The 25269-nt window shown below is 45.9% G+C and overlaps 1 protein-coding gene across 1 annotated transcript in view; it reads right to left on the bottom strand.

The window, feature by feature from the left end:
• LOC149330343 (ras-related and estrogen-regulated growth inhibitor-like) overlaps positions 1-8008 on the bottom strand; it is a 45062-nt gene extending 37054 nt beyond the window's left edge. The window contains exon 1 of the mRNA XM_089560924.1: positions 7538-8008. Coding sequence (XP_089417050.1) covers positions 7538-7634 — 97 coding nt within the window. The 5' untranslated portion in view covers positions 7635-8008. The remainder of the gene's footprint in view (positions 1-7537) is intronic.
• Between the last annotated feature and the right edge of the window lie 17261 nt (positions 8009-25269).

Genomic DNA, 25269 nt, shown 5'->3' with positions numbered 1-25269 from the left:
AATCGGGTCGAACCAGGATTAAACGAACTTCCTGGTTCCTCTTTATCTTCTTTTGTATTTATAGCCGTCCAGGGAAAGCGCCGGGCCCATAGTGCCGAGTCTGTAACCAAATTTGGCGGGAATCCCACCGGAGGAGCATGCGGCTCACCGGAGCGAAGGTAGAATGTTCTTTCCATCAGGGGGAAAATGCCAGCGCCTAAAACATCCACCACGACGTCCACCAATCAGCACGCAACCAGGCGTAGCAAATAACGTCGCTATGGCCGGTCGTTCAGTGCCGCCGGCCCGGTGAGCCCGACAAATGACGACAGACGCGAGTCCCCGAAGTTGCATGCACCTAAGCGAAGGCTGACAGCTTGTAGATTGCGTTTAGCAGGTGCACCTTTGGCCAGATATCGTCGAGCCACATGGTTTGATTTTCAGACGTGCATCGATGGAGTAGTGGCACCCTTGAAACTCTAAATATCAGCAGGGTAAGGTCAAACTTTTGTCTTCACCTTTCAAGAGCCTTTGCTACTTAGGACTATAGGACTCAAAAGCAAACTACTGGCCGGAAACTTTTGTAGCGAGGCTATCCACACTATTACGCACCGCGATGTAGTCTCCTCCGTCATCACTTTGCAGCGAAGATTTCTGAGGCCTCTCCTGCCCACCAACATGCCCTTAGCAGAGAAAGAGGCGAATGAATGGACAAAAACCTGTGAGGTTAAAACTAAATTTGACATTTTAACTGAACTAGAGACCGAACTTGAGGTATCAGCTTGCATGGTACTGCACGCAACTGGTTAATGAGGATCCCCTTCGCTCTCTCCCTCCAACCTGAAGATTCAACCTTATCTAACGTAAATAAAAGGAAAGAGGATGGGATGTTTTAACTAAATCCGCACTGCCCTCGTTGTCATGACGACGTTGGCAGCGTAGTTATTACAAGTGAAGGAAACCAAAGACTATGCGGTTACAAAAAAAAAAAAAAGATCTTGATTGTGTTTCGTCACCTGGCTTCCTTTCGCTAACCAAAGAACAATAAAAGAAAAAAAAAGCTTCCAGACTGAACTCATTTCGAAAGCACCTGACGAACTTTATTATTTTTTTTTAGCCTGGGACATAGACATACGCTAAAAGACCCCATAAATGACACCGTGCTGATACTATCCAAAGCGAGCTGCATGAGGCAGAAGTCCACACAAGCATTCCAGGAAACTTTTGCATTCTTTGCAACAAATCTCATCGCAGCGCAGCGGTAAAGAGATGTCCGTTGGACTGTTGCCTTCGCAACAAAGCGGCCAGGGGTATTACGCGATGGACACTACAGCCGAAAAGCTAACCCTTGCGCAAACAAGACAAGGATGCTTTATCGATTTTGTTGGTTGCAATTATCTTCCTTTACCGAGAAACCATTGGCTTTGGAAGTTTCGCGGCTATCAAATGTGATCGGTAGCCGTATGTGCGCTAATTCTTGGAAGCCTTTCATACTGCCTTTACCATTGTCGTGGAACGCACACAGGTTCATATGTTGGCGTTGAAACGTATTGGTAGAGTAGTAATTGGGGCCTGTTGGTAGTTCATGATGAGGAAGTTAGAGCGCAAAAAAACAAAGACAAAGTGGAGACGTGGACTGGACAAGCGCCAACTTTCAACAACTGCTTTATTGAAGTGCGGGAAGGGAACATAGCGGGGCCGGCGCGCATGCGCTAAACCTCTTGTCTCCCAAACTTGCTGTTGTTAAACACTGAGGCGAGTGTGCAGAAGGTGGTGAAGGCATACACGGTTAAAAAATAGTTAAGATTATACACATTATGATAACAAAAATCGATGTTCTTTTGGAGTCATGTGCACTGAGGGCGTGCTGATGCATAGATCGTTCTGAGCGATCTTAGCGGCTTCAAACAGCTCACGTTCGAGCCTACCTTGATGCCTCCCGATTACCGAGGTGCTTTTCAGAAGCGGTAGACGTTTGCAGTCCTTACAATGGGGTGGGAGGTTCGAGCCGTAGCCTTTATCTAGTGAATTGGCGTGCTCCTCAATCCGTCGTAAATTATCTTTTCATTTTCTTCTCAAATCAAATCTGAGACGTTCCCAGAGTTTTTTTTTCCCCCAGAAACGCGAATGTGTTAACCTAATAGCGTATCTGAATTAGAGACACTTGAAAAATTGTAAGAATACAGCGAAGATGCTTCTTGTGCAGGGAACATTAGGCACCGCCGACCATGCAGCGTCTAAAGCCTGTGGCGCACGAACAAAGGTCACGGTACCGTGGGAGACTTTTTTTTTCCAGTGACTATCTACAATCCCCATCCAACGCATCCATGGGAATAGTTCTCAGTATACGCGTGCCTAGCGATTTCAAACAATCGTTAATCTTATGGGGGGGGGGGGGGGGGGGGGGGGATGTGAAATTTGCAGTGAAATTGGGGCCGGGGTTCTTGCACGGGTGGAGATGCTTGCTCGGAATTTTAAGGTAGTAGTGAGACTGAGATTTGGCCGATGTGGTGGCAATTGACGATGAAGTAAAGGAGCCCGACAGGCGATGGACAGTGAATAAGAAAGGTACAGGCAGTAGAGGCGGAGATTCGAGAAGGCCCAAAAAAATGGCAGCCACCCCAGTAATATTGATGGTCCTCTGCTGCACATGCAGAAGGTATGCACATGCAGGAGGTATATTTAGCGAACTATCAACGCGTCAACTGAACATCGGGTGAGTTGATATGCTGTACTGAAAAAGAATGTCAGGACAGTTTCAACGACCGGAGTGTTCAGTTAACTGTCAGTGAAACTGCGCTAGGAATGCAATATATTCACCGCCGTGCAGCCGCACGACAGCTCTTCTGGAACACACGATAACCAATCAATGACTTCCGTTTGTTGCAAACGATGATCGGGCGCTATCATTATTAACTCAAGTTCACTACGAGCTCAAATAAATATTTCACTATATATGAACTCAAAAGCTTGACAGTGCACTTGCGGTTGTCTGTGCCGAGCTAAACTCCAACTTTGCGGTTCATGAAAGAGATATGTGTCGCAAATTATGTTTCTAGACTCTCACTGTTTTTAAATGTGATTAGAAACGCGTAGTTGACCTCGATGAAAATGTGGATGCTTTTTCTGATGTGTCGTTCGGTGTATCAGAGCGTCGGTTCTTGTGTGGTGTCTAACTGAACCCGCTGCTCAAAAATTCATAACCTACTTATTTATACCATAAACCCCTTAATCATGGTCACTGCAGGCTTCTTTTCGAAATAAGTGCGAATTAAATTACTGTTCAGGCATATTTCGAACATAATGCACACTTCTTTCAAGCAAACCATGTCCAACAATTCTTGATAAAAGCATTTTCGAACGGGAAAGAGTTTATGGACTCAATTTTTTATATCTTGTAACAATTCACTATAATAATCAATATACCCGCAGATCTCCCGTCCACGGGCTTGGATTGTTTTGCTGCTAACGTTTTTTCGATCGTCAAAAGAGCTCCTTATTTCTTTTCTATGGAAGTCTTATATGTTCCACGCGAATGATGTAAAAATTTTAAAAGGAAGATTTTTCAACTCATCCGAAGAATTTCTATAACAGTACCTTACAATTTCTAAAGATTCAAAATTTTTGTCCAAAAATGTTGGGCATGCAAAAAAAAGCTATCACCGCAACCCGCGCTATAGTGTGTCATAATACATAGTTCTTATGTTTTTTCGATGAATCTTCTCTTCATTTGTAAACTTATTTCACATTTTGTTCGCCTCAGAGAAGGCGCAATATTGCTACATTCAGCATATACCATAACAGGTTCATTGGATGTAATCGGTCCTAACTCCTCCATTGGACAGACATTGCAACAGCGTACTTCCACAAGCTCAAAATAAGCAGGCCGTGTCTTAGGCAACAAAGCACGCATAAACTCATAGCGTCTAATTGCTGCTGTTATGAAACATGGACTCGTTTAAGGTACACGAGGTCGAATTTTGTGCGATGAGTTCCCAAAGCGCTTTTTTTTTTTTCATTCCTATTCCATTCAGCTCAGAAAAGTTAAAGCAATGCTCTTCGCTGAGAAAAAGTAAATAACCGTCAGGAAAAAAAATGTTTCGAGCACAAAACTGAATTTCCTCCATAGCCTACTTGTCGCGCGGCAAGGATTTAGTGCCTCGTAATACATCGCGCGTTAATTCATTCTTTGTGCAGAGCGAAATCACTTTCCTTGCATATCATTCTCGCTCCAAGCGCTCACAAAAAAGCTCCAAGATCTGATTTTATTTTTTCCTTAACCATCGATGCTCCCTGGTCGTTACTAGAGCGCTATATTGCTGTTCGCCAACTGCTTCATTACGTAATCTGTGCAGGTGCGAATATGGATTTTTTTCCTTCCGAGGGCATATAGCGTTAATGGTCTACGGCTCGAACATTGTATTCCCGAGTATCATTCTTCGAAGGCGAACATTTCGAAATCGCCAATATGAGTGAGGAAACAGTTACAGACTCTGGGCCTTAACAAGGTTGGTTGCGGAGAAAAACACTCGATTGACGATTTTTTTTCCTTTTCTTTCGATTACCAGTGAAAGCGATTAGCGAGTTAGAATCGCATAATAGCTTCAATCAAGTGAATGGTGTTCATCGATTTACTGTCTATATTTTATCTCATGAATCTGAGAGCCGTTATAGGATATAGGCAGCGCGACAGAACGCATGGTTAATGAGATAATTTAGGGTTTATGGTTTATGGGGCTACAAAGTCCCAAAGCGACTCAGGCTATGAGGGACGCCGTAGTGAAGGGCTCCGGAAATTTCGACCACTTGGTGTTCTTTAGCGTGCGCTGACATCGCGCAGTAGACGGCCCTCTAGAATTTCGCCTCCGCCGAAATTCGACCGCCGCGGCCGGGATCGAACCCGCGTCTTTCGGGTCAGCAGCCGAGCTCCATAACCACTGAGCCACCGCGTCGGATTGCTAACCTCGTGGTTACTTTCGACTTCGATAACAACTTTTCAGCTGTTCGACAAAAACATCGATGTTGTCCATAGAGCACGTACATCTCAGCTCTATTAATCTGCGGACAATTACTGCACAGACGTGGCAATTGCGATATCATCATCATCATCATCAGCTTGACTGCACCCACTGCAGGGCAAAGGCCTCTCCCATGTCTCTCCAATTAACCCTGTCCTAAGTGCAACATACACCTTCCCAGCTGCTTCATACAGTTCCGAAAATTTGAACAGTCTGCAAACTGTCTGTAGACCCACTGGATAAATTTTTGTAACAGAGAACCAAGAAGTGGAACATTCAACGCCGTCTAAGAATTTTAACGAAAAACTGTAGCAGTTGTCGTTTATATCCTCAACAAACTCTACATGCATTACACTGCACAGTTATCTTCAACGTCACTCATTCCTGCAGCTTACCGCTGAAAATTAGACTGCTTACCGTGCTCTTAACTAGCAACCTTTTTAATAATCACAAAGTGAACAAGGGAGGGAAAGCCTCAGGGTGCTTGCGAACGTTTCGACAAGAGGACTTTCAGACGAAGACAAGCCCTACTGCCGAAACGTCGGCAAGCACCCTGCAGGACTTTCCCTCCTGTTCACTTTGTCATTATCACGAACTATCTCCCCACCCTCTCTTTCTACCATAGCAACCTTTTAGGAAATTCTGCTTTCGCAGAAGAAAGGCGCTCTAAACATCCTTCCGAGGCGGTTGACTAAATTTGGCCAAATCATATTTATAACTACGATGGTTATGTAAGAGTGAAGATCCTTACTGTTTATACTAAGACATTGTTTTTGAAGTTTGATTTTGAATACGTAATTTTTCTGCGTACATTTTTAATTAGACACATTAGGCACAGACGTTTCTGTCAGCTCTACAAGGCATAAGGAGACCCGGAACACAGTACGTGTAGAAAAATCCCACAGCAAGCCTGTCAGACTTACGGCCACAAAATGCTTTCGACTTCGTTCAGAGGAAACACCGAAAATTTAAAAATGCGTTGCGATTTGCGCCGACAAACTGTACACGTGTTTTAGTTTAGAAAGATGGCGGCGAAATATAAAAAACGCCTCTTTACTGAGATTTCGGCTAAACTACCACAGGTGGTCGAAACAGACCTCGAGCTCAGCGCAAGGGCGCGCTTCACGGTCTTGGCGCGTAAACTATTATCAATCAGTCAGTCAGGTTGTAAGAGGACACACCTTACGAAACATAAAACAAACTGAACAAGAGTCGGGGGGGGGGGGGGGGGGGGGGGGTCTCAGTCCTCTAGCCAACGTTTTGACAAGAGGACTTACTCTCTGGAACTAGTAGATATTGGGACACTGCTATCAACTGTTCTTGTCTTCAACTGCCTGCAAATAATTATCTGCTGAAATCCTGTTACTTCTAAACCGAAATAACGTTTATACACAGAGTAAGCATTTACTTTCGTTTTCAAGCGATATGGAGGCTAACGTCTTTCCCTGCTTAAAATATTCCTCTAAATATCCCTTTTACCCACGTACAATTGAGGACTGGAACAAGCTGCCTTCTGATGTCATCATGACTATTGACTCTATTGACAAATTGTTGGTGTCTACCTCATAGTCATGTTTTGCATTTATGTATGTTTGCTTGAAAGAGTTGAAGATGTCTCATTGTGTTTTGGTAACGTATGTTTCGCGCGATGAATTCATATTCACAATGCTGTATTCTTTTCGCCCCTCCTGCTAGGGCCCACTTAGAGCGTGCACTATTTGTTAAGTAAAATAAAAATAAACAAAACTCCGAAAAGCGACCACGACGTCATAATGAAGGCACAGGAGGGGAGAACGGGGGGGGGGGGGGGGTCGACCTTGATCCCGAAGCAGCGCCACAGATTCAGCCGAAACTGGGCCACCTAAGCACCCACCAGCCAACACCAGGCTTGCGGGTGCTTAGGAGACCCATGCTACACACGCGCAGCCAGCTATAGCCGTCGAAGGACGAGCCGCAGGTGTTTCTAATTGGCTCCGGGGAGCGGGAAGAGCTCCGAGCCCCGCAAACATCGATTACTCAACGACCTCGCTCGCGCAACGGGTTGCCCAACGTCGACAATAAAACAAAAATAAACCGAAGAAAAGGCGCGAGGAGCGTACATTCGTTCATTCCCCAAACGTGCAACTCATCGCATCCTACGCAGAGCTGTTTCTCGAAACTCATGATCCGTAACGATCGATGTCGGCGTCGCATTGTACAACAATCGCGCGGCAGTGCGCTAAAGTATGCCTCACGAGAGTCACTAACGAAACAACCACGAGCATCATCTTCAAGCGATGGAATGCTCTTCTTGTAGAAGAAACAAATAAAGTGGCCTTCAGCAGGTAAGGCAGGCAGGGGGGGGGGGGGGGGGATAAAAGGGAAAGGAGAATAGAGGGGGAGAGGCGAGAGCCTTTAGCGCCAATAAGCTAACCGCGCTGGATGCCACACCGCGATGAACTCCGGTGTGTCCGAGAGAGCGCGCACTCGTGTCTAGGCCTAACGGCGAGGTGTGCAACCGTGCGCCAAGACGCCACGCACAACCACCCAAATCGACTCACCGCTTTTGCCGACTCCCGACGCTCCCAGAACGGCGATCTTCACCTCGGAGAGCGTCGACTTCTTGCGCCGAATGCCTCGGATGGCGTTCGAACTCATCTTGCTCTCTCCCGGTTTGAGCGTAAAAAAAAAAATAAAAAAATCACGCGATCAACGCCGTTCGCAACAGCCGTTTCTCACCGCATCTTGAGCCACCACCACCACCACCAACCGCCTTCTTTTCTTCGCACCGCCGTCTCAGAGCTGGGGAAGCGGCTACTGGAGAGAAGCCCAGGCCTCTTCTCGAGAACGAGGCGAAAAGATAGAACGCGAAAAGAAGCGGAAAAGAAAGAAATGAACAGACCACCGTCGCCCCGAAACCACACGCGCCCACCAACGCGCTTTCTAAAACACACCGCCCGTTCCGCGGCGGAGTCCTGTCGTCTGCTGTTGCTCCTTTCTCCTCCGTCGTAGAAGGCAGGAGGCCGGGGAGGGTCGCGAGGGCAGCGCGGTTTAACTGGTTTAACGCTGGGTGGCGTTGGTAGCGTCGGCTTCGCGTTCTAGCGTTGGCGGGAGCAAGCGGCGTAGCGGCGTCTTGTCTGCTCGCGCCGGCGCAGACCGGAAGTGACGGCATGAGTGTGTCGTCACGTCCGGTTGCCGCATCCTCATCCCGAGGAGCAAAAGCAGCAGCAGCGACAGGAGAAGAGCAGCGCGGAAAGTGATGGAGGGGAAAGGGAACAACACTGGAGCGGAGTCGCGCTAGACAGACGTGGATGGCTCCGTCGTATTTAACGACGTCTGTTGCCATGCTTTAGGGATCTTGTCTCTTGTTATGCGTTTTTAGTTTTTGTTTTAAAGCCTAACGTAACTGCGGAAAAGTGGGTCAAAAGAAAGAAAAACAGCCGGGCGTGATTCGCCTGACGAGCACTGACGTTTTTGCACCTGTATCGTGGGGACGTTAGCCCTTTCTTCGATATAATTTCTTTGATTTTCTTTTTATGGTGAGATGACGTGGTTGTGCTTCCCCCATAGAGACGACCACCACGGGCTGTTTCGTTTAACTCTGTTGCGCTTGCCAGGAGTTAGTCGACTCATGGAAAGGTTTTGGGGTGTTGTGACCTTAGTGAATAGGGATGGACATCGACAAATTGAAATTCCACCCATATTGAATCTTCCTCGTTCATCCAAATTTATTTTATCGTTTCCTTCACAAACCTGCTCGCAAGGCGGCAGAGACGAAGCCATTCTACCGGTTTTATTCTCGACCACGGAGTGGCTGATTCGTGCAAACCAATCTCATCTTATACGCTCCGCTGGACATAAAACTTCAGATATTAAACATTTACCAGGTTTATTTAGTTTTATTTTTATTTCAGTTACTTTCCTCGAAGCCGTGGATTGTCATTCGTCGTCTGCGTGTTTGGGCCTAGAAATAGTGCCAGCTTTGTAGCTCATCCTTTCTCACCAATGCATACCCCATCGCCAAATAGCACATATGTACTCTTTCGGTCACGCGATGCTATAAGTTTCTTTTTTGTGTATTTTTCTAACGAATAAAAAGCGCGGACCTAGCTAGGATCAAGCATTGAAAGTCAATTACGTCTAAATTATAGAAATGTTGAACAGTTTTGTATTTCTAACATACCTGATAATGATCATAATTTATGTCTATGTATCCCACTAACCTTGGTGTACGTACTGTGTTCTCGTGGCAAACATCCTGCTAGTAAAGGCTAACCAAAGCCCAACCGTTCCTTGAGTGCTCGTCGTTGACGGTGGTGATATCGCTGATAATATAGCCGAACTTCTTGCAGGTGTTTAGCTTTTGTTTTTGTTCTCTTTCTAAAGCTTGAAGAAAAATTAAAGCAGCCGTTCTTGTTAGATGCCGCAAGTTCTGCGACCACCGTGCAGTTTTACTTGCTCTCTAAAATGTCCTTACTCACCGGTTGTTTTTAGCATTTAAAAAGTACTACTTTATTAGAACTCGTAACCACAACAAGCATCACACCTTTAAAGAAGAAACATTTCTTTTTGTACAAAAATAACAGTATCAAAGTTACTTATCATGGCTTATAGTGCCGGCGTCGAGGTCGCGGTAATAGCAAGAATAGTAATAGTAGTATTAGCAACAGTAGTACAGTAGTAATTGTACTACAATGAGAACAAGCTGTACTTGTAGCAGTAGTAGCTGCTGTACTAATGATAGTTATTGTAGCAGTCGTTTTGCTGCTGTTGCTGTTGCTTCACCGTCAGAGTGGAAAGCTAAGACAGCTGGTTGTTCACCACCATTTTTAAAGACTGGTGCTTCAGACAGGGGCCAAGAAATTGAAGAAGCGTTCGTCCTATCTTCTTCTGATTATCGGTCCCCGTCTGAAGTGCCAATATCTTGTTGCTCTTCTTGTAGCAATGTCTGCCGCAAAAAAACACAGTCACACTAATTAATGTTTTCAGATCACGTGATCACCCACCGACCAATGAGAATGCGCCATCTGCAGTCACATAATTAGGGTGCATACTCTCCAAGCCAGGGCTTGGGAGAGTGCCCTCTCGACAGGAGACAAGCGGGCAGGGAACGGGGGTACCGAGGAAGGTCGGAAGTGTTCTTCTAGCTGAACCCACCTTTAACACCTTTATTTGGAAGGTTTAACCAGTTAAATGTCAATATTCCACTTAGGCACGGCATTCCGCCTGTACAATGTTTTTCACTGCACTGCTCGGTTTCAGGGAAACTCATTCCACGACAGCTTTTTAACGACCAGTGGTGAGCGTTGAATAATAAAAAAGTACGCGGCTGATTGCTGGTGTCTCGTCACATTATAGCCATCTTTTGAATCGCCTCCATAGAGCGAACTTTGAGGCGAAAACCTAGCGAGAAATGTTCTAATGAATGCTCCAAACAAAAGTAAGATGGCTTCGCCACAGAACGAAAATGTTTCACAGAAAAGCCTGATTGCGGTTTTAATGACAATTCCTTTTTTTTCTTGCGGTTTTTGTTGAATAGACGCAAATTAGTAATTAAATTTGTCCTGTATCAATATATTGCCGCTCTATGAAGTCAGAGGTACTACTTTCACTATCAAAGGAGCTTCTGTAAGTCAAAAAATACCAAAAATGTTATACAGCACCGGCCGATGTCGCAAGTTATTTCTAGTGAGTCGACAGTTTGTTTTTATGCGAAGCATATTACTAGAGCTACACTACAGCCCGTCGAGCGCGGCGGTGGAGCTACCATTGACCTTTAGCGTGACACCACGTGACAACATGACGTCACAACAGAGGAGAGATGGGCTGCCGGCGGCCGACGGTGGAGGCTCCACATCAGAGGCGCGGCGGCTGGCCACGTGACAACATGACGTCACAGCAGAGGAGAGATGGGCTGCCGGCTCGCGCGGTCGGCCGGGGCGGTGGAGGCTCCACATCAGAGGCGCTGCAGCTGACCACGTGACGCTACAACAGCTTGCCTCGCTCTGCGGGCACTTACGAGGCGGCCAGGTGTTGGGATGCAGCCTAGAAGCAGGGCTGATTTGAACGAGAAGCGAAAGCTTCAGCGTGCCACAGAGACCGATGAAGAGCGGGATGAACGTCAACCAAGGAAAGCCATGTATTACCAAGCCTAGCCATCAATATGCTTCGCATCTGACTAGGCTTAACCTTAGCTAAGCCTCAGCCATTTTTTTTTTCGTGGATCACAGAGGCTAACCTACAACTTCTTTATTTTTTTCTAAACTGGTAATCACGGAGTTTTTTTCACTGTGTATTGTACAATTTGAATCTAATGATGTAAAATTTTTAAATAAAATTTTCCGAACAATTAGGCCGCCCTCTGCTGGTGGAGAATATACACATGCTTAAAAGTAGCCATAGAATGAGTTTTTAATGTGAAGAAAAGTTGGAACGAGCTTCCCTCAGTCTGTCTCTAACAGGTGTATTCGCTGATAGAATTTTGTGCTTCTGTTAGTGCGATAACAACACGGCCTGCCGAAAACATGCGATTCATTTACACAGACTTATGTACCAGTGCCCTTCTCCGGGGTGAAGTATCGTATCATATCACAACCTAACTATTGGACGATTCCTAGCCTTGCTTGAGTAGGAATGCATTTGGGGCGGCTACAGTAGTGAAAGTTTCCATAACGCGAGTCTTATGGTTCCATATATTTCGATATGAATTATATGAAGTCAGTGTGGAGTGTATGGAGTAAGCAGCCACTTTATGAAAAGAGCGTGTGGAGTCTTATGGACTCCTTATGACATCATGCACACTTTATAAAAGCTATATAAAAATTTTATAGAAAGTTTATGGACTCCATACAGAAATCGTATCGATGTATATATATTATTGATATTATATGGACTCCATATTCCCATAATTCCATGCGAGATACTCGTACGGAACGTTTCAGTAGGGCACGCTAACGTATTTTGACATGTCATTAATTGAAGCGTGTTTGCTCTGCGTGTATACGTGGTTTGGTTTGGTTTATGGGGTTTAACGTCCCAAAGCGACTAAGGCTATGAGAGACGCCGTAGTGGAGGGCTCCGGAAATTTCGACCACCTGGGGTTCTTTAACGTGCACTGACATCGCACAGTACACGGGCCTCTAGAATTTCTCCTCCAAAGAAATTCTAGCCGCCGCGGCCGGGATCGAACCCGCGTCTTTTGGGTCAGCAGCCGAGCACCATAACCGCTGAGCCACCGCGGCGGCGGTACACGTGTTCACTGAGAGTACAACCATTACTGCACATTTCCTTTCATCAAAAAATATCCGCATTTTTGCAGCACCAATTAACGCGTAGTACTGGGTGCTGAACGCGGGCACATGTAGCGGATTTCATTGAAATGAACTTACAGAACAATAAATTAAGTATTAAAACTAATGAAAACTGCACAGAAAACTGTAACAAAGCTCTCTTGACGGCTGTACGCGGGACTTTTGTCCAGGAAAGATACGAAGAGTACGCAGAAGAACGGTGGGTGTTTAGAAAAAATTTATTTACATATGTACACATGCCAAGGTTACAAGACACATTCACATTTACAAAAACACATGACATTAAGCATGTAAGGTGAGCCAATTAAAGAGGTACCATAAACATTTCTAAGTAACTAACAGGAATGGGCAATGTAAAATAGGAATGCATATATACCGATTGACAGAAGAGCGAAAAGTCGATAATTAGACATTGAAACATTGAAAAGTTGACCTTAGCGCCAGTTTGGCCTAAAAACCAAGACAAGACGACCGTTATTAACAGAAATAAATTGGCATGACCATTGTCGGAGAAACTCTTCCTCACCCAAGAAAAAGAGTTCCTCGGACAAAAAACTGATCAGCTCCCGTCGGAGACGGCCGAGAATTGGCCACATAGCGCGGCGTCGAAAGCCACTAGCGACCGCGGCGCATCGACTGCGCCATAAACTAAAAAGACCTGCAACTATTAACAGGCGAGCAAAACGGCCGCTGGGGAAGCGGCCGCGGGAGACGAAGCACGAAATGCCCTGCCCACGAAATCCCGCATGAACCGCGCGCCAAAAGACACGCGCTACAACACAGGTGACTGTAGCGTGGCGATTAGATTCCGGGAGCGGGCAATTCGGACAGGTACTGGAGCGTAACACACCCCACCGCTCTAACCGATCACAAGTAGGGAGCACTGCCCAGCCAAGTTTCCAGACAAAGTCACGCAGATGATCTGGGAGAGGTGTCGACGCTAAACGCGCCCACTGAACGCGGCGCATAGGTGAGCGGCGAGACGCCGGCACAACAGGTAACAATAGCGTGCCCATAATGTCCACCACACGGTCTGCAACGATGTTGACAGCAGGTGCTACTGCTCTTACATGCCTGTAAAAGGCCACTGATGAAGCGTAGAAAGCGGTGGGTTGCTCTGACTGGGGTCCATGATTAACAGGGGCCGCCGGATCCAAAAAGCGTAAAGAAGGGCCCAAAAAGTACCGAGCCAGGATTCGCGCCGGAGACGCGTTTCCTAGCAGGATACGCAAAATACTCTTCAACGCTAACAGCGAGGACGTGACGGACAAATTTGGAAAGGCAAACCCTCCTCTCTCCCGTGGTTGTCCAAGAACAGCACGGGCCACAAGCTCGGTTCCGCCTGACCAAAAGAACGAAAAAACTGCAGTCTGCACTCGCCTTATGACACGGAGGGGTGGTTTAACAGTATAGCAGAGGTACCAGAAGGCACCAAGTATGACGGACTGAACCAGGTAGCGCCTTTCAAGCAGAGGCAACTCGAATGTCTGCGCCCTTCGCACACGAGCTGTAATGTCTTCGACGACCGAAGACCACACACCATTCCATATTCCAGCACAGTCGTAGGTCACACCTAAAATGCGCATCTGCGCGCACCACTGCAAAGGTATTGAAGATGTAATACGAGTCTGGGAAGACCCCACAAAAAAGTAACAACTCTTCGAGTAATTAAGAGCAGCCCCAGACAAGGAGGCGTACTCACGGAAAACATTTAAAGTTTCAAGCAGGCTGCGTTCATCAGCTAAGTACAGAGTGATGTCGTCTGCATAAGCAGTGACGCGTACCGCTTCGGTGCCTGGCAAAGCCAGACCTCTAATAAAGGAGTGGCGATTGACTGCCAAGAGGAAAGGGTCTAATGCTAAGACAAACAAAAGGGGGGAGAGCGGACAACCTTGACGGACGCCGCGGCGAACATCAAATGCGGTACTTTCCCGGCCATCGAGGAACAGAGTGCTTGAAATATCTCTGTACATCTCTTTAATGAGAAGCACGAAAGAAGGTGGGAAGCCGAAAGCAACCAGCATCCCGTAAATGTACTCGTGTTCTAAGAAGTCGAACGCCTTTTCCTGATCAAGAGAAACAAGAAGGCCCTGTGCGCGCCGTCGTAAAGTATACGCTAGGATGTCTCGCGTTACAGAAGATAAACTATGTATTTCACGGCCTGGAATGGAGCAAACCTGGTGGCAGGAAATAAGTGACGGGAGGAGAGCTCGTAGACGACGAACGAGTAATTTTGCTAATACTTTGTAATCTGAATTTAGCAGTGTGATAGGGCGCCAATCTGCCGGACATGTCGACATAGGAGACTTTTTAGAAATAAGGACAATGCGGCCTCTTTTGAATGATTCAGGAAATACGTGCTCAGTAAAGCATATTTTTAATACTTCCGAGAAAATAGGGCCCACAATATCCCAAAATTCTAAATAGAACTCCACAGGAAGGCCGTCTGGACCAGGCGCTGAGCCTCGTTTCATGGAGTCCAACGCCTCCTTGATTTCATCTGTTGTTGGCACAGCCATTAGGCCGTCATGGAGTTCAGTGGAAACCTGCGGCAAGCCTGCTAAAAATGGGGCTGCGGAAACGACATTGCGATCGACTAGAATGACCGACTGAGCAATACTCCTGAAATGGCTAAAAAACGCACTGAAATTCCTGCCACCTGGTTGGGACGTAGCCCCGGCGGAAGATGTAAACGCAGGGGCACCTTGAGTGTACAACAGCTCTTGGCGGGCCAACCGAAGTACCTCGGGATGAGCAGTTGGACTGCGTCGACAACGCCATGCAGAAGCTGTCAAAGAGGAGGCACGTAAAAGGCGCTGTAGGCGCTCCGAAAGCTCCTCTTTCCATGCGCACATAAGCGACGAAGTCGACGGGGTGCGTTGAGCAATACGCAACTTCGCCGTCACCACGCGCACCTCATCTGACACGCGAGCCCTAAGGGCTCGACCAGATGCGGCGCAATGGTGACGCCACTGCTCCTTCAGACGGTCCCAGTCACCAGGCACGGCCCCAACAACCGAAAAACGCAAGACGCGCGTGAGCCCCTCTTTAGTGCTGGCGTCGTGAAGGATGCGTGCATCCAACCGCCATGGTCTCTGAGGAGATCCTGCAGCTGCCGGAACCGCGAGCGATAGAAGAAAAGGGCGGTGGTCTGATATGTGCACCGGCGAGGATGGTAGCATCATTACATTGGCTGCACACACTGTCCGCGAAAGGCTCGTCGGAACATACGCCCTGTCTAACCGACTCGCCGATAACCCGCGACGCCAAGTCCACACAAAGACGTTGCCATAGAGGAGCTCATAAGCGTCCGTGAGCATAAAATGGCTGACTAGGCGGCGCAACTCGCGCGCATTCCAGCCTGGCCTACCCCTACCAGGGCCTTGCACATCGGCGACCGTATCGAGCACGCAGTTGAAATCGCCCAACATCACAACATTACGCCCTCCAAGAAAATACACATCTAAATCTTTAAAGAATGCGTTTACCAAATTAGAATGAGCAGGCGCATAAATGCAAAGAATTCTCAGCTGAAGTGCGTTAAACGTGCAGTCGAACGCCAGCACGCGTCCAAGCGCATCGTAGATAACATGATGATCTCGCAAGAGTGAGCGGTTCAAAACGAGAACGCCAACGCCGCTAGAACGCGTGCTGGCGTACGAAAAGAAGGCATCGACGCCAAACCTACGCTTGAAGTTCAACACGTCACTGGGGCGAAAAAAAATGGTTTCCTGCAGACAGACAATATCGCAACCCGAGGAACGAGCGAATGCGACCACCGCTGCCTGCTTCAAAACACTGCGGAACCCCTGTACGTTAAGAGTAATAATTTGAAGATGAGTCATTTTGGAAATGAAAAATTAAACCTGAAAAGTCGTGATGTTTAGGCAATATAAAGCGCGCCGCGAACGGCGCTAAACCACCTCACTTTTTGCAAAAATGTGGAATGCTCACGCTTCTTGCGTGTCATTCGGGCGCAGACGATGCGCACAATTCAATTTGCACCCCTGCCACACGGGAGGAGGCTCTTCGACATCAAAAGCGATACCACCACTGTTGAACTTCAGTACGTGTACTCGAGAGTCAATTTTAAAACGTTTTGGCTCCAATACTCCGTTACTCAAGGTCGCGTTCGTATATGAAACGCAAGACCATGCAAGTGGGACCAGTGAGTGGTACCACTGGTACACAGATTGTGGACCGCCTAATTGGCGGAGAATGTTCGGAGTGGTATCAGAGGATTCAGTACGTTACATAGCATAAGATTATTAGTCGAATCAAAGCGTGGTGCATCATAGGGATTCGCACCGACGACTTTTGATTCCCCAAACCATGACTTTTTTATTCAAACGTCCATTACGGCCAAACAATTTGACTTAGGACATTCGAAGTGGGATCAAACGATTTGTCTTTTTGCGCTGTATACGTTGCGGATATAACGAAAAATGTGTATCAGATGTAGCAAAGATGGCTAATGACGCAATATTCTTTCGATATTGCTAACACTCGATACTCATACGCTGCCTCGGCGTTTTGCTCTTTTTCTCCGGCAGCCGCAAATAGTGCGCGAAAAATAATGTGTTTCCGGAACTTTTCTCCCTGGTGGCCTGAGCTTCCAGGCTTCCCGAGAGAATTCATGGAGAAAATCCCGAAAATTGAATGCAATATAGCGGCAGCCCTCATGTAGTGTGGGGCTGAAATTGGAAGAGGCATCAGTTGCCTCACTCGGCGATCAGCTGGCGTCTCTTACGGCTTTTTTTTTTTACTGTGTAACATTTATAGAGTCATTGCGATTTACATTTATGAACTCACCCTCACCCCCCCCCCCCCCCCCCCACCGCCTCGTATCCAAAATGCATCATTAATTTATACCTCAGCCAGTTACAGGAACCGGCTGGCTTTCAAAAACAGTACTCAGCAATAGACTGTATTAGCGTCATCAATCGGAGGATAGGGAATAAAACCAGCTCCATACATGGTAGAGAGAGGTTAGACAGATCTTGACAATTGCAAAGCGAACAAGGGAGAGGAAAGCTTCAGGGTGTTTGTACCCCAAGGCTTTCCCTTCCCTTAATTGTTCATCTCTATGTATGACCTTTATAGATTACGGGAAACCACGTGACTCATTTGAAGCTTGGTTTATTGGGGTTTAACGTCCCGAAGCGACTCAGGCTATGAGGGACGCCGTAGTGAAGGGCTCCGGAAATTTCGACCACCTGGGGTTCTTTAACGTGCACTGACATCGCACAGTACACGGGCCTCTAGAACTCGGCCGCCGAGGCCGGGATCGAACCCGCGTCTTTCGGGTCAGCAGCCGAGCGCCGTAACCACTGAGCCACCGCGGCGATTTGAAGCATCACCAGTCATGCAGGCATTGAGTAACAAGGGTGTAGAAGAGGCATGCAAATAAGCTGGAAAATATCTATTTGGACTGCACAGAAACCACAGACTTCCCCAATGGAAGACTTGGAAGATCATCAAATCCAAATAACTTACAGTGTCAGGCAAGGAGACACTGTTTCTCCAATACTGTTCACAGCCTGCTTACGGAAGGTATCCAGACAAATGCAGTGCTTAGAGTTTGTGGCAAAAGTTAACAAATGATACCTTAATAATTTTCATTTCCTACTGACATTGCTCACCTATGCAACTCAGGAGACAATCTGCAGAGCACGGCTGAGGTCCTAAACAGGTGAAACAGAACGGTGGGTGTAAAAATTAACATAAATAAAACTAAAGTTCCACATTACAGGAAGGGAGAAACTGTTTACGACAGGCAGCAAACCATTGGAAATGGCAAGGGAATACGTCCACGAGTTGCTGTGCATTTGGCAGGCACTGTCATATCATGAATAGGAGATAATCAGTTTCAAGAGGTAATTATGCATAAAAAATATCGATTTCAAAACTGCATCGTATCAGTAGACACCTTTAGCATACCGTGTGTCGTGTTACCGCTACCGGATTACTGGAAGCCTGCCCACTGCGAGTGCGCACGCGCTGATTGGTCCCGATGCGGCAGGCAAGCGCACAGCTCCCAAGTACCTGGCGCCATCTGGCGCCCAGAAGATGATCTGCGCATGCGATCAAGCGCGCCGTTGCACTTGATCGCGGAGGCCACGGCGCAGTAACGGCGCGCGTGGGCGTGGTCCCGGTACTCTGGTAACGGCAACGGTAACAAGGTATGCTAAAGGTGTCTAATACACTCACCTATGGGGCAGAAGCCTGAAGGGCAGACGAAAAGGCTCGCAATTAAATTGAGGACAGCGCACTGGGCTATGGAAACGAAAATGGTAAAGGCAGCGTCGAAGGTGGCGTGTATTGATAGATTACCGCGTCAGCTTCCCAAAGACGGCACTTTTAGTGAAAATAGAGCTTTTGTGCGCTACAAAAGGTTCAAAATAATAAATACAGGTGCCGCCATCCCTCGGCCGTTTTCTCAGGCAAACTGCGGTAAGACGGATGATTTTTCGCAAACCCTGAGGCTAGGCAACTCTGCCGTCTGCCACTCACTTCAAAATGGTGATCACGAAGTCCTTTTTGGTATGGAAGTCATAAGCCAGATTCGAGTGGAGCGGTATATTTAAATTCAATTTTTTGGGCAATAAATTCGTCTTTTTCTGCCGGGCTAACATCAACGTAGCAGAAAAGAGAAAAATAGTAGATTTTTACTAAAAAAAAAATTGGTTTTTGCTTTAAGAAATAGGAAGAGAGCAGAGTAAGCTACATGGGAACAAACGCGAGTTAATGATATCGAATTTGAGGACAAGGCTAGGCCATGTAATGCATAGAGCAGATAGTCACTTTGGGAAACGGAGTGGATTACAATCAAAGGAAAACGCACCAGACCATAACAGAAAGTCTGTTGGGATGATTTAATACAAAGTCGCCCTGATTATCATCAATACTCTACTGTCGGGGTGACATCTGTGCTGTACTTGCTGGGGTTTGTGAGCAGTGCACATTAATAATGAGTGGTCTATAAGCCGAGTCGAGGATTTCAATTTGAATAAGGTGGTTGCATGAGTATATTTATTTATTTATTTCAAGATACCCCTAAAGGCCCTCTTCACGAGGGTATTACATAGGGGGTGGTAAAAATTACAAATTGTATACATAGAAGGAACATTTAACATGAGTAACAGGGCAAAAAAAAGAAGCAAGAAAAGAGCAATAACTGGTAGTCAGCAACAATCGAAATGTGGGGGAACAACAAGACGCAAAAAAGAAAGAAAAAAAAGAAAAAAAGAAAAACATCGGAATAAACAGAACGAAAAGCGAAACTCAAACACATTACGGTGAACAGAACAGAACTAGAAGAAAACTACACATCGCTTTGATTTTTTAAAAGTTCATGAAATGATGTCGCGTTAGTTTCAGTTGCGATTGTGGAAGGCAGCCGGTTCCAATCAATAATGGTTTTGGGTATGAATGATTTGGCAAAACTTGAAGTGTGACATGTGATGCGTTTGATCTTGAAATGATGGTCACGGCGTGGAAACACTGCTGTGGGTAAGTGAAAGAAATCGTCGTGAAGCAAAGGATGATCGTAAATTTTGTGAAAAAGAGTTAATCGGGAGAGTTTACGACGATAGGAAAGGCTGTCAAGACCAGCACGAGCTTTTAACGCCGTGACGCTAGTAAAACGTGAGTAGTCAGAATAAATGAAACGAGCAGCACGGTTTTGCAGGGATTCTATGTTATCTTTCATGTAGGCTTGATCTGGGTCCCATATGGCGGAAGCGTACTCAATTTTAGGTCGAATTAGTGTAATATAAGCAAGTTTACGCAAGTGTGCCGGAGCATGTCGAAGGTTACGTTTTAAAAGGCCAAGAGAACGGCTAGCAGCTGCTAGAATGAAATTAATATGATAGTTCCAGGTTAAGTCTGATTGAAGGTAAACTCCTAGATACTTGTAAGTGGAAGTTGTTTCAACTGTTATGTCATTAAGAGAGTATGTGGTTGGGATGCGATAAGAATTTCTAGTAAAGGAGACGAGCTTTGTCTTAGAGGGATTTAGGGTCATAAGCCACTGCTGGCACCAAGTGTTAATAGAATCGAGGTCAGTTTGTAAAGATTGTCGGTCAGAGTCATTTGTAATGGTTCGGTACACAACACAGTCGTCAGCAAACAGTCTAATTTGTGAAGAAATGCAATTTGGTAAGTCATTAATAAATATTAGAAAGAGAAGGGGACCAAGAACACTTCCCTGGGGCACACCAGATGTGACATGCGCCAATGTGGAGTTAAAACCATTAACAGAAGTGAACTGAACGCGAGATGAAAGGAAGTCTTTAAAGGGTCAGTCTACTGAATTTTATCGACCATATTTTCTTTGCGGCAACCGATAGCTCTTTACTCAAATTACCGTTTAGCCAGCTGTGGTGCCAAGGAGTGCGGTAGAACATTTTAAAATAGAATTTATTAATGTGGGAACACATCTGTATGAGATGGTAGTCTCATCTGGCAACCATCTGGATTTCCGCCGCGCGGCGACAAACATGGCGGCGCCCGTCGAAGCCGGACTATAGTGCCTAGACTATAGTGGCTATAGACCTCCTCCATGTTTGCAAACAAGCGAGGTGGCGCTGCAGTCGCTGCAGGCTCGCAGTAGGCAAGAGGCCAGGGAGTGGTGTCGAGTTGAGGTGGCGCAGCGCCTGTTTTCAAGGCTTGTAGGCGCATTTTGAGTTTCTGAGAATCATAGCAACGGTTGATGCTTTCAACTTAGTATTCCTCGAAGTACACAGACTCGCATTGGTCATGTAAGGCGTATTTCGCCACAGTGTATTGTAGGTACCTAGTCATTGAATAAAAAGATAAGTTTTTGACACTATGCACCAGCCAGAATGATTTTACCTCAGGACAGTAGTGAGGTAAGCACTGGCGTTTTTTTGGCAGAGCCGACGTGCGCTCACCATCTGTTGACACACGTGTCGCGCAGTGCGAAAAGTGGGGACAGCGTCGATCGTGTCCCGATCTCATATGTCTCGCGTAACCGCTGTTTTTAGCCGTCAGATCAGGCACCAGCCAGGCCAACTTCTCCCCTTCTTAAACTGGTCGATTTAGTGAAAAGTTTGAATTCCTGAAATTATATTCTTTCCTAGCCCTGGGCCTTTGGTTTTGTGACGAAAAAAATATAGCAAAATATTCAGTAGAAATTCATAAAATTACGGTTTTTTGATCTGTGGTCGTAAAAAATTGTGAGGTAAGGGGGTTTCTGATGGTCCTCGCACGTCGCGAATTCTGCGGGTTTCCGATGACGGAGTACCACAATGGTAGCATCACTACGAAGAGAGATCAGAGGTTTCGTTGATTTCAGTGCCTCATTTCTTTGACCAAAGCGAAAGCGTAGAGGCCATAACAAGTGAGTGAACTTAAAGGTTTGTTTTTTGATCTACCACATTTTCAGTGATTGGCATCCCTACCCCCTTCGTAAATTTGTAAATAATGGAAATAGAATGATTCTATTTGTCGCGAACGGTTCCGGATACGTAGAGAAGTGCAATAAATGTCCCGATTTTTTTCCTACTGGAGCAGTAGTATGTTAGTTATTTTTATAACAAAAGTTTTCATGTGACTATTCGAGCATAAGTACTGATAATCTAATAAAAAAAGAAGTAATACCGCCATCATAGAGAACAGAGCTTTGGGGACATGCCGGCATAAAAACTTTCCGCACATTATACTTAATTATTCAAGACCCGGGGTGACTTGACGATGGTGTTAATTGTAATTACCGAAGAACTGTACCAGGTATAGCTGAAAATAAAACGCATTACTAAAATTACCAGAGCGATTTCATATTTGCACCAAATTTGGTTACATATATCATGCATCAATAAAGAAAAAACTTTTCATTGCCTCATCCCCTGTAAATCTCGCTACGTGCTCTTTTGGTAGCCCGCCTGCGGTTGCTTCTTTCCAAACAGGCTTCGCGATCATGTACTACTTCATGAAGCAACTTATGATACATGCATGATGCAATGAAAAGGATGTGGTTTTTAGCACGCTTAAAGTACGCGGTTCGAAGCATGCCAACGTGACCGCGCAAGATTGTCACAACTTACCTGACTGCTTTCTACTAGAATCAAATGATCATGTCGGTCATGTTAAGAAATAGTTTCAAGAATATATTAAATGCCCTAAAACGCGCCATTATATTTTCGTATAACTTCTACACACGTTAAAACATGATGTGCTATCAACAAAATAATGCACTCGTTGATGGTGAATGACCTTGCCGGCGCCCGTGCACACCAGCGCTGAGTGATAAGTACGTGCGCAGCTACATGCTTTTTTTTCCTTGCGCAGTTTTAAGCGTACCATGCTGTTGTTCATTTGAATGAGCGCAAAAATTTCCCTGCTATGAAGTACGTTGACTGGCAGCGCCTGTCGACACCCAGACTTCGCGCTTTTACTACCGCGGCCCATTTCCTCATGCGGTATTTATATGCGATAAACCTATTAAGGCTAATCTAATTTTCCGTTTTATGATACTACGTGGATAAACAACGACACAGCTGGTCAGTACATGCTACTTCTGCAGTGCGTAGCCACGATGCAGCCGCCGGTAGCTGCGGCAGCTGCGGTAGGCACGGGCAGGCGGAACCTGTTTTGCCTACCACGCGAAAGTCGCTACTGACATCAGCGCCACCGCATCTCCGTGACGTCGCGGGGTGAAGGAGGACCTCTCGCTTCGGACTGAATTCTCGTTGTTGCTGCCTTTTTCAGTGCGTTCACTGGCCATAAATGGGGCGCCTGTCTTTCGCTTCGTCTCATCTCGCCTATAAGAAAACATATAAGAGATAAATTTGCTCTATTTTAATAATTAGTGCGACGATTCTGCCGCTCCTAGGCTTAAGTGGAGAGTCGGTTTGTTTACAGCAATGGTTCCCGTCCTGACGACCAGATGGCGCCACTATAGGCTCAGTTTATTTTTGCATCTCTGCTAGCATACGCTGAACTAAAAGTGGGAATGTGCCTGCGTTTTGCGTACGTGTAACTATAAATATTCATGTGATTTACAGAAAAACCGAGCGGTACGCCTTCTACTGATTACTAAAACAAAACGTGCATTTCTCTGACATTGGGGCATACAAATCGTACGTATAGTAGGATACAACTTAAAAAAACAGCAGTTGCTAACACTGGGCCATAGTCCGCGGCGTCTTGTATTACTCCGCTGCCTAATCGCAACAGTAAACGAAGTCATCTTTTTAATGTTTGACTATATCAAACAATCCACGTATCAAAATTCTAGAGCTCATAATTTTTTTCCTGCGATAAGCTTTTTGTTTAGGTAACAAGAAACGTTTAAACAGCGTACTACTTTTTCGTCGTGGAGGAATTCTGTGCGCGGAGGCTGAATGTGGGCGGATCTTCACTGCAGACTTAAGTTGTATCCGACTATAGTATATTCACTTATGCTTCTACAAAAAAAGACTACCACTTTCTTGAACAAAATGAACGTTTGGGGTCGCCACCATGCATTTTTACGCGACTTTTAACGCCGAAATAAAATATAAATTCCCGCCTAAACCGGGCGCAGATCCCTCGTTATTGATGTTATAGGGTGCCAACTACCAGAATATGCCATTATTTATATACTCATCTCGGTGAGTAGACTGACCCTTTAATCCATGCTAGTACCTGAGGGTGAATATTAAGATGCGATAGCTTGAGAAGTAGTCGATGGTGTGGAGCCCGATCAAATGCCTTTGAAATATAAAAGACTTGAATTGCTGCATCCAAAGAAGTAAATAAGTCGTTAGTAAATCCGGCGAGTTGTGTGTCGCAAGAAAATCCCTTGCGAAAACCGTGCTGATATTTAAATATGATGTTATGCTCTTCAAGATAATGAATGATCTGAGTGTGTAGGACGTGTTCAAGGAGCTTGGAGAAGGTGCAAGTCAATGAAATTGGTCTATAGTTTAGAAGATCAGAGCGGACGCCAGATTTGAAAATTGGAATTACTTTGGCTATACGCCAGTCGTGAGGGATGGAGCCAGAGATAAAGACTGAGAAAAAAGTGCAGACAAAACTTGGAAAATACTGTGAGATATGTTTTTTAGTATTATATTGTTAAAGCCCAGTGAATCCGTGCTTGTGGTAATTTTAATGGTGGCGTATAGTTGTTGATTGATTGATTGATTTATGGGGTTTACCGTCCCAAAGCGACTAAGGCTATGAGAGACGCCGTAGTGGAGGGCTCCGGAAATTTCGACCACCTGGGGTTCTTTAACGTGCACTGACATCGCACAGTACACGGGCCTCGAATTTCTCCTCCAAAGAAATTCAACCGCCGCGGCCGGGATCGAACCCAGGCCGCGGCGGTTGATTGTACTGCGTATGGTGGCGTATAGTTGTACTGCGTTTAAGTGTTTCATAGTGTAGCCCTTTTATTAGCTTGCTTCATGCAGAGCCAAGCATGCAGTGCGCGTGCATAAGATCTCGCAACTGGCTGGTCTGGTCGTGCAATATAATTGAATAATGGAATTGAGTGGGCGAGTTGGTTTTTTATCTTGTCCTTTTGAGCTCTTTCACTGTCAAGACGTGCAATATAGTTACTTTAACATTATTTTGGTTATTTAGTTAGCTACATGGTGCTTCGGCAATCTTAGGAAAGCAATAAATTAACGTTTGTGAGCAACTTTGCAGAAACGTAAGGAAAAACTGAGGTCCAGAACATTGTATTTACATCTGAACCAAACAAAGAAGTAGAGCTATTATGACGTCTCTGTGCTAGCGGAATGGCCCACTCCAGGCTTTTCTGTCCCGTCTACAGCGTGATTGCCGTTTGGCAGCGTCTTCATCGTGTACGTGTCCAGAAGCTTCCATGAGTTTTAACATTTTCAGCACAGCAACCATTTTCCACATTCGTGGTTTCACACTGCTGTCGAGGACAAGGTGTCGCTAGCTGCAATCAAAATTTTGTCTTTGCTGCCTCAAACTTTGGCCGGACGATGTCCTTTAAAAGGCAGTGA

The sequence above is a fragment of the Amblyomma mixtum genome, chromosome 9 (genome assembly GCF_055824585.1).
Source record: "Amblyomma mixtum isolate Tamu chromosome 9, ASM5582458v1, whole genome shotgun sequence".
Taxonomy (NCBI): domain Eukaryota; kingdom Metazoa; phylum Arthropoda; class Arachnida; order Ixodida; family Ixodidae; genus Amblyomma; species Amblyomma mixtum.
The sequence above is the reverse complement of the archived record's forward strand: the minus strand, read 5'-3'. Positions and strand labels throughout refer to the sequence as shown.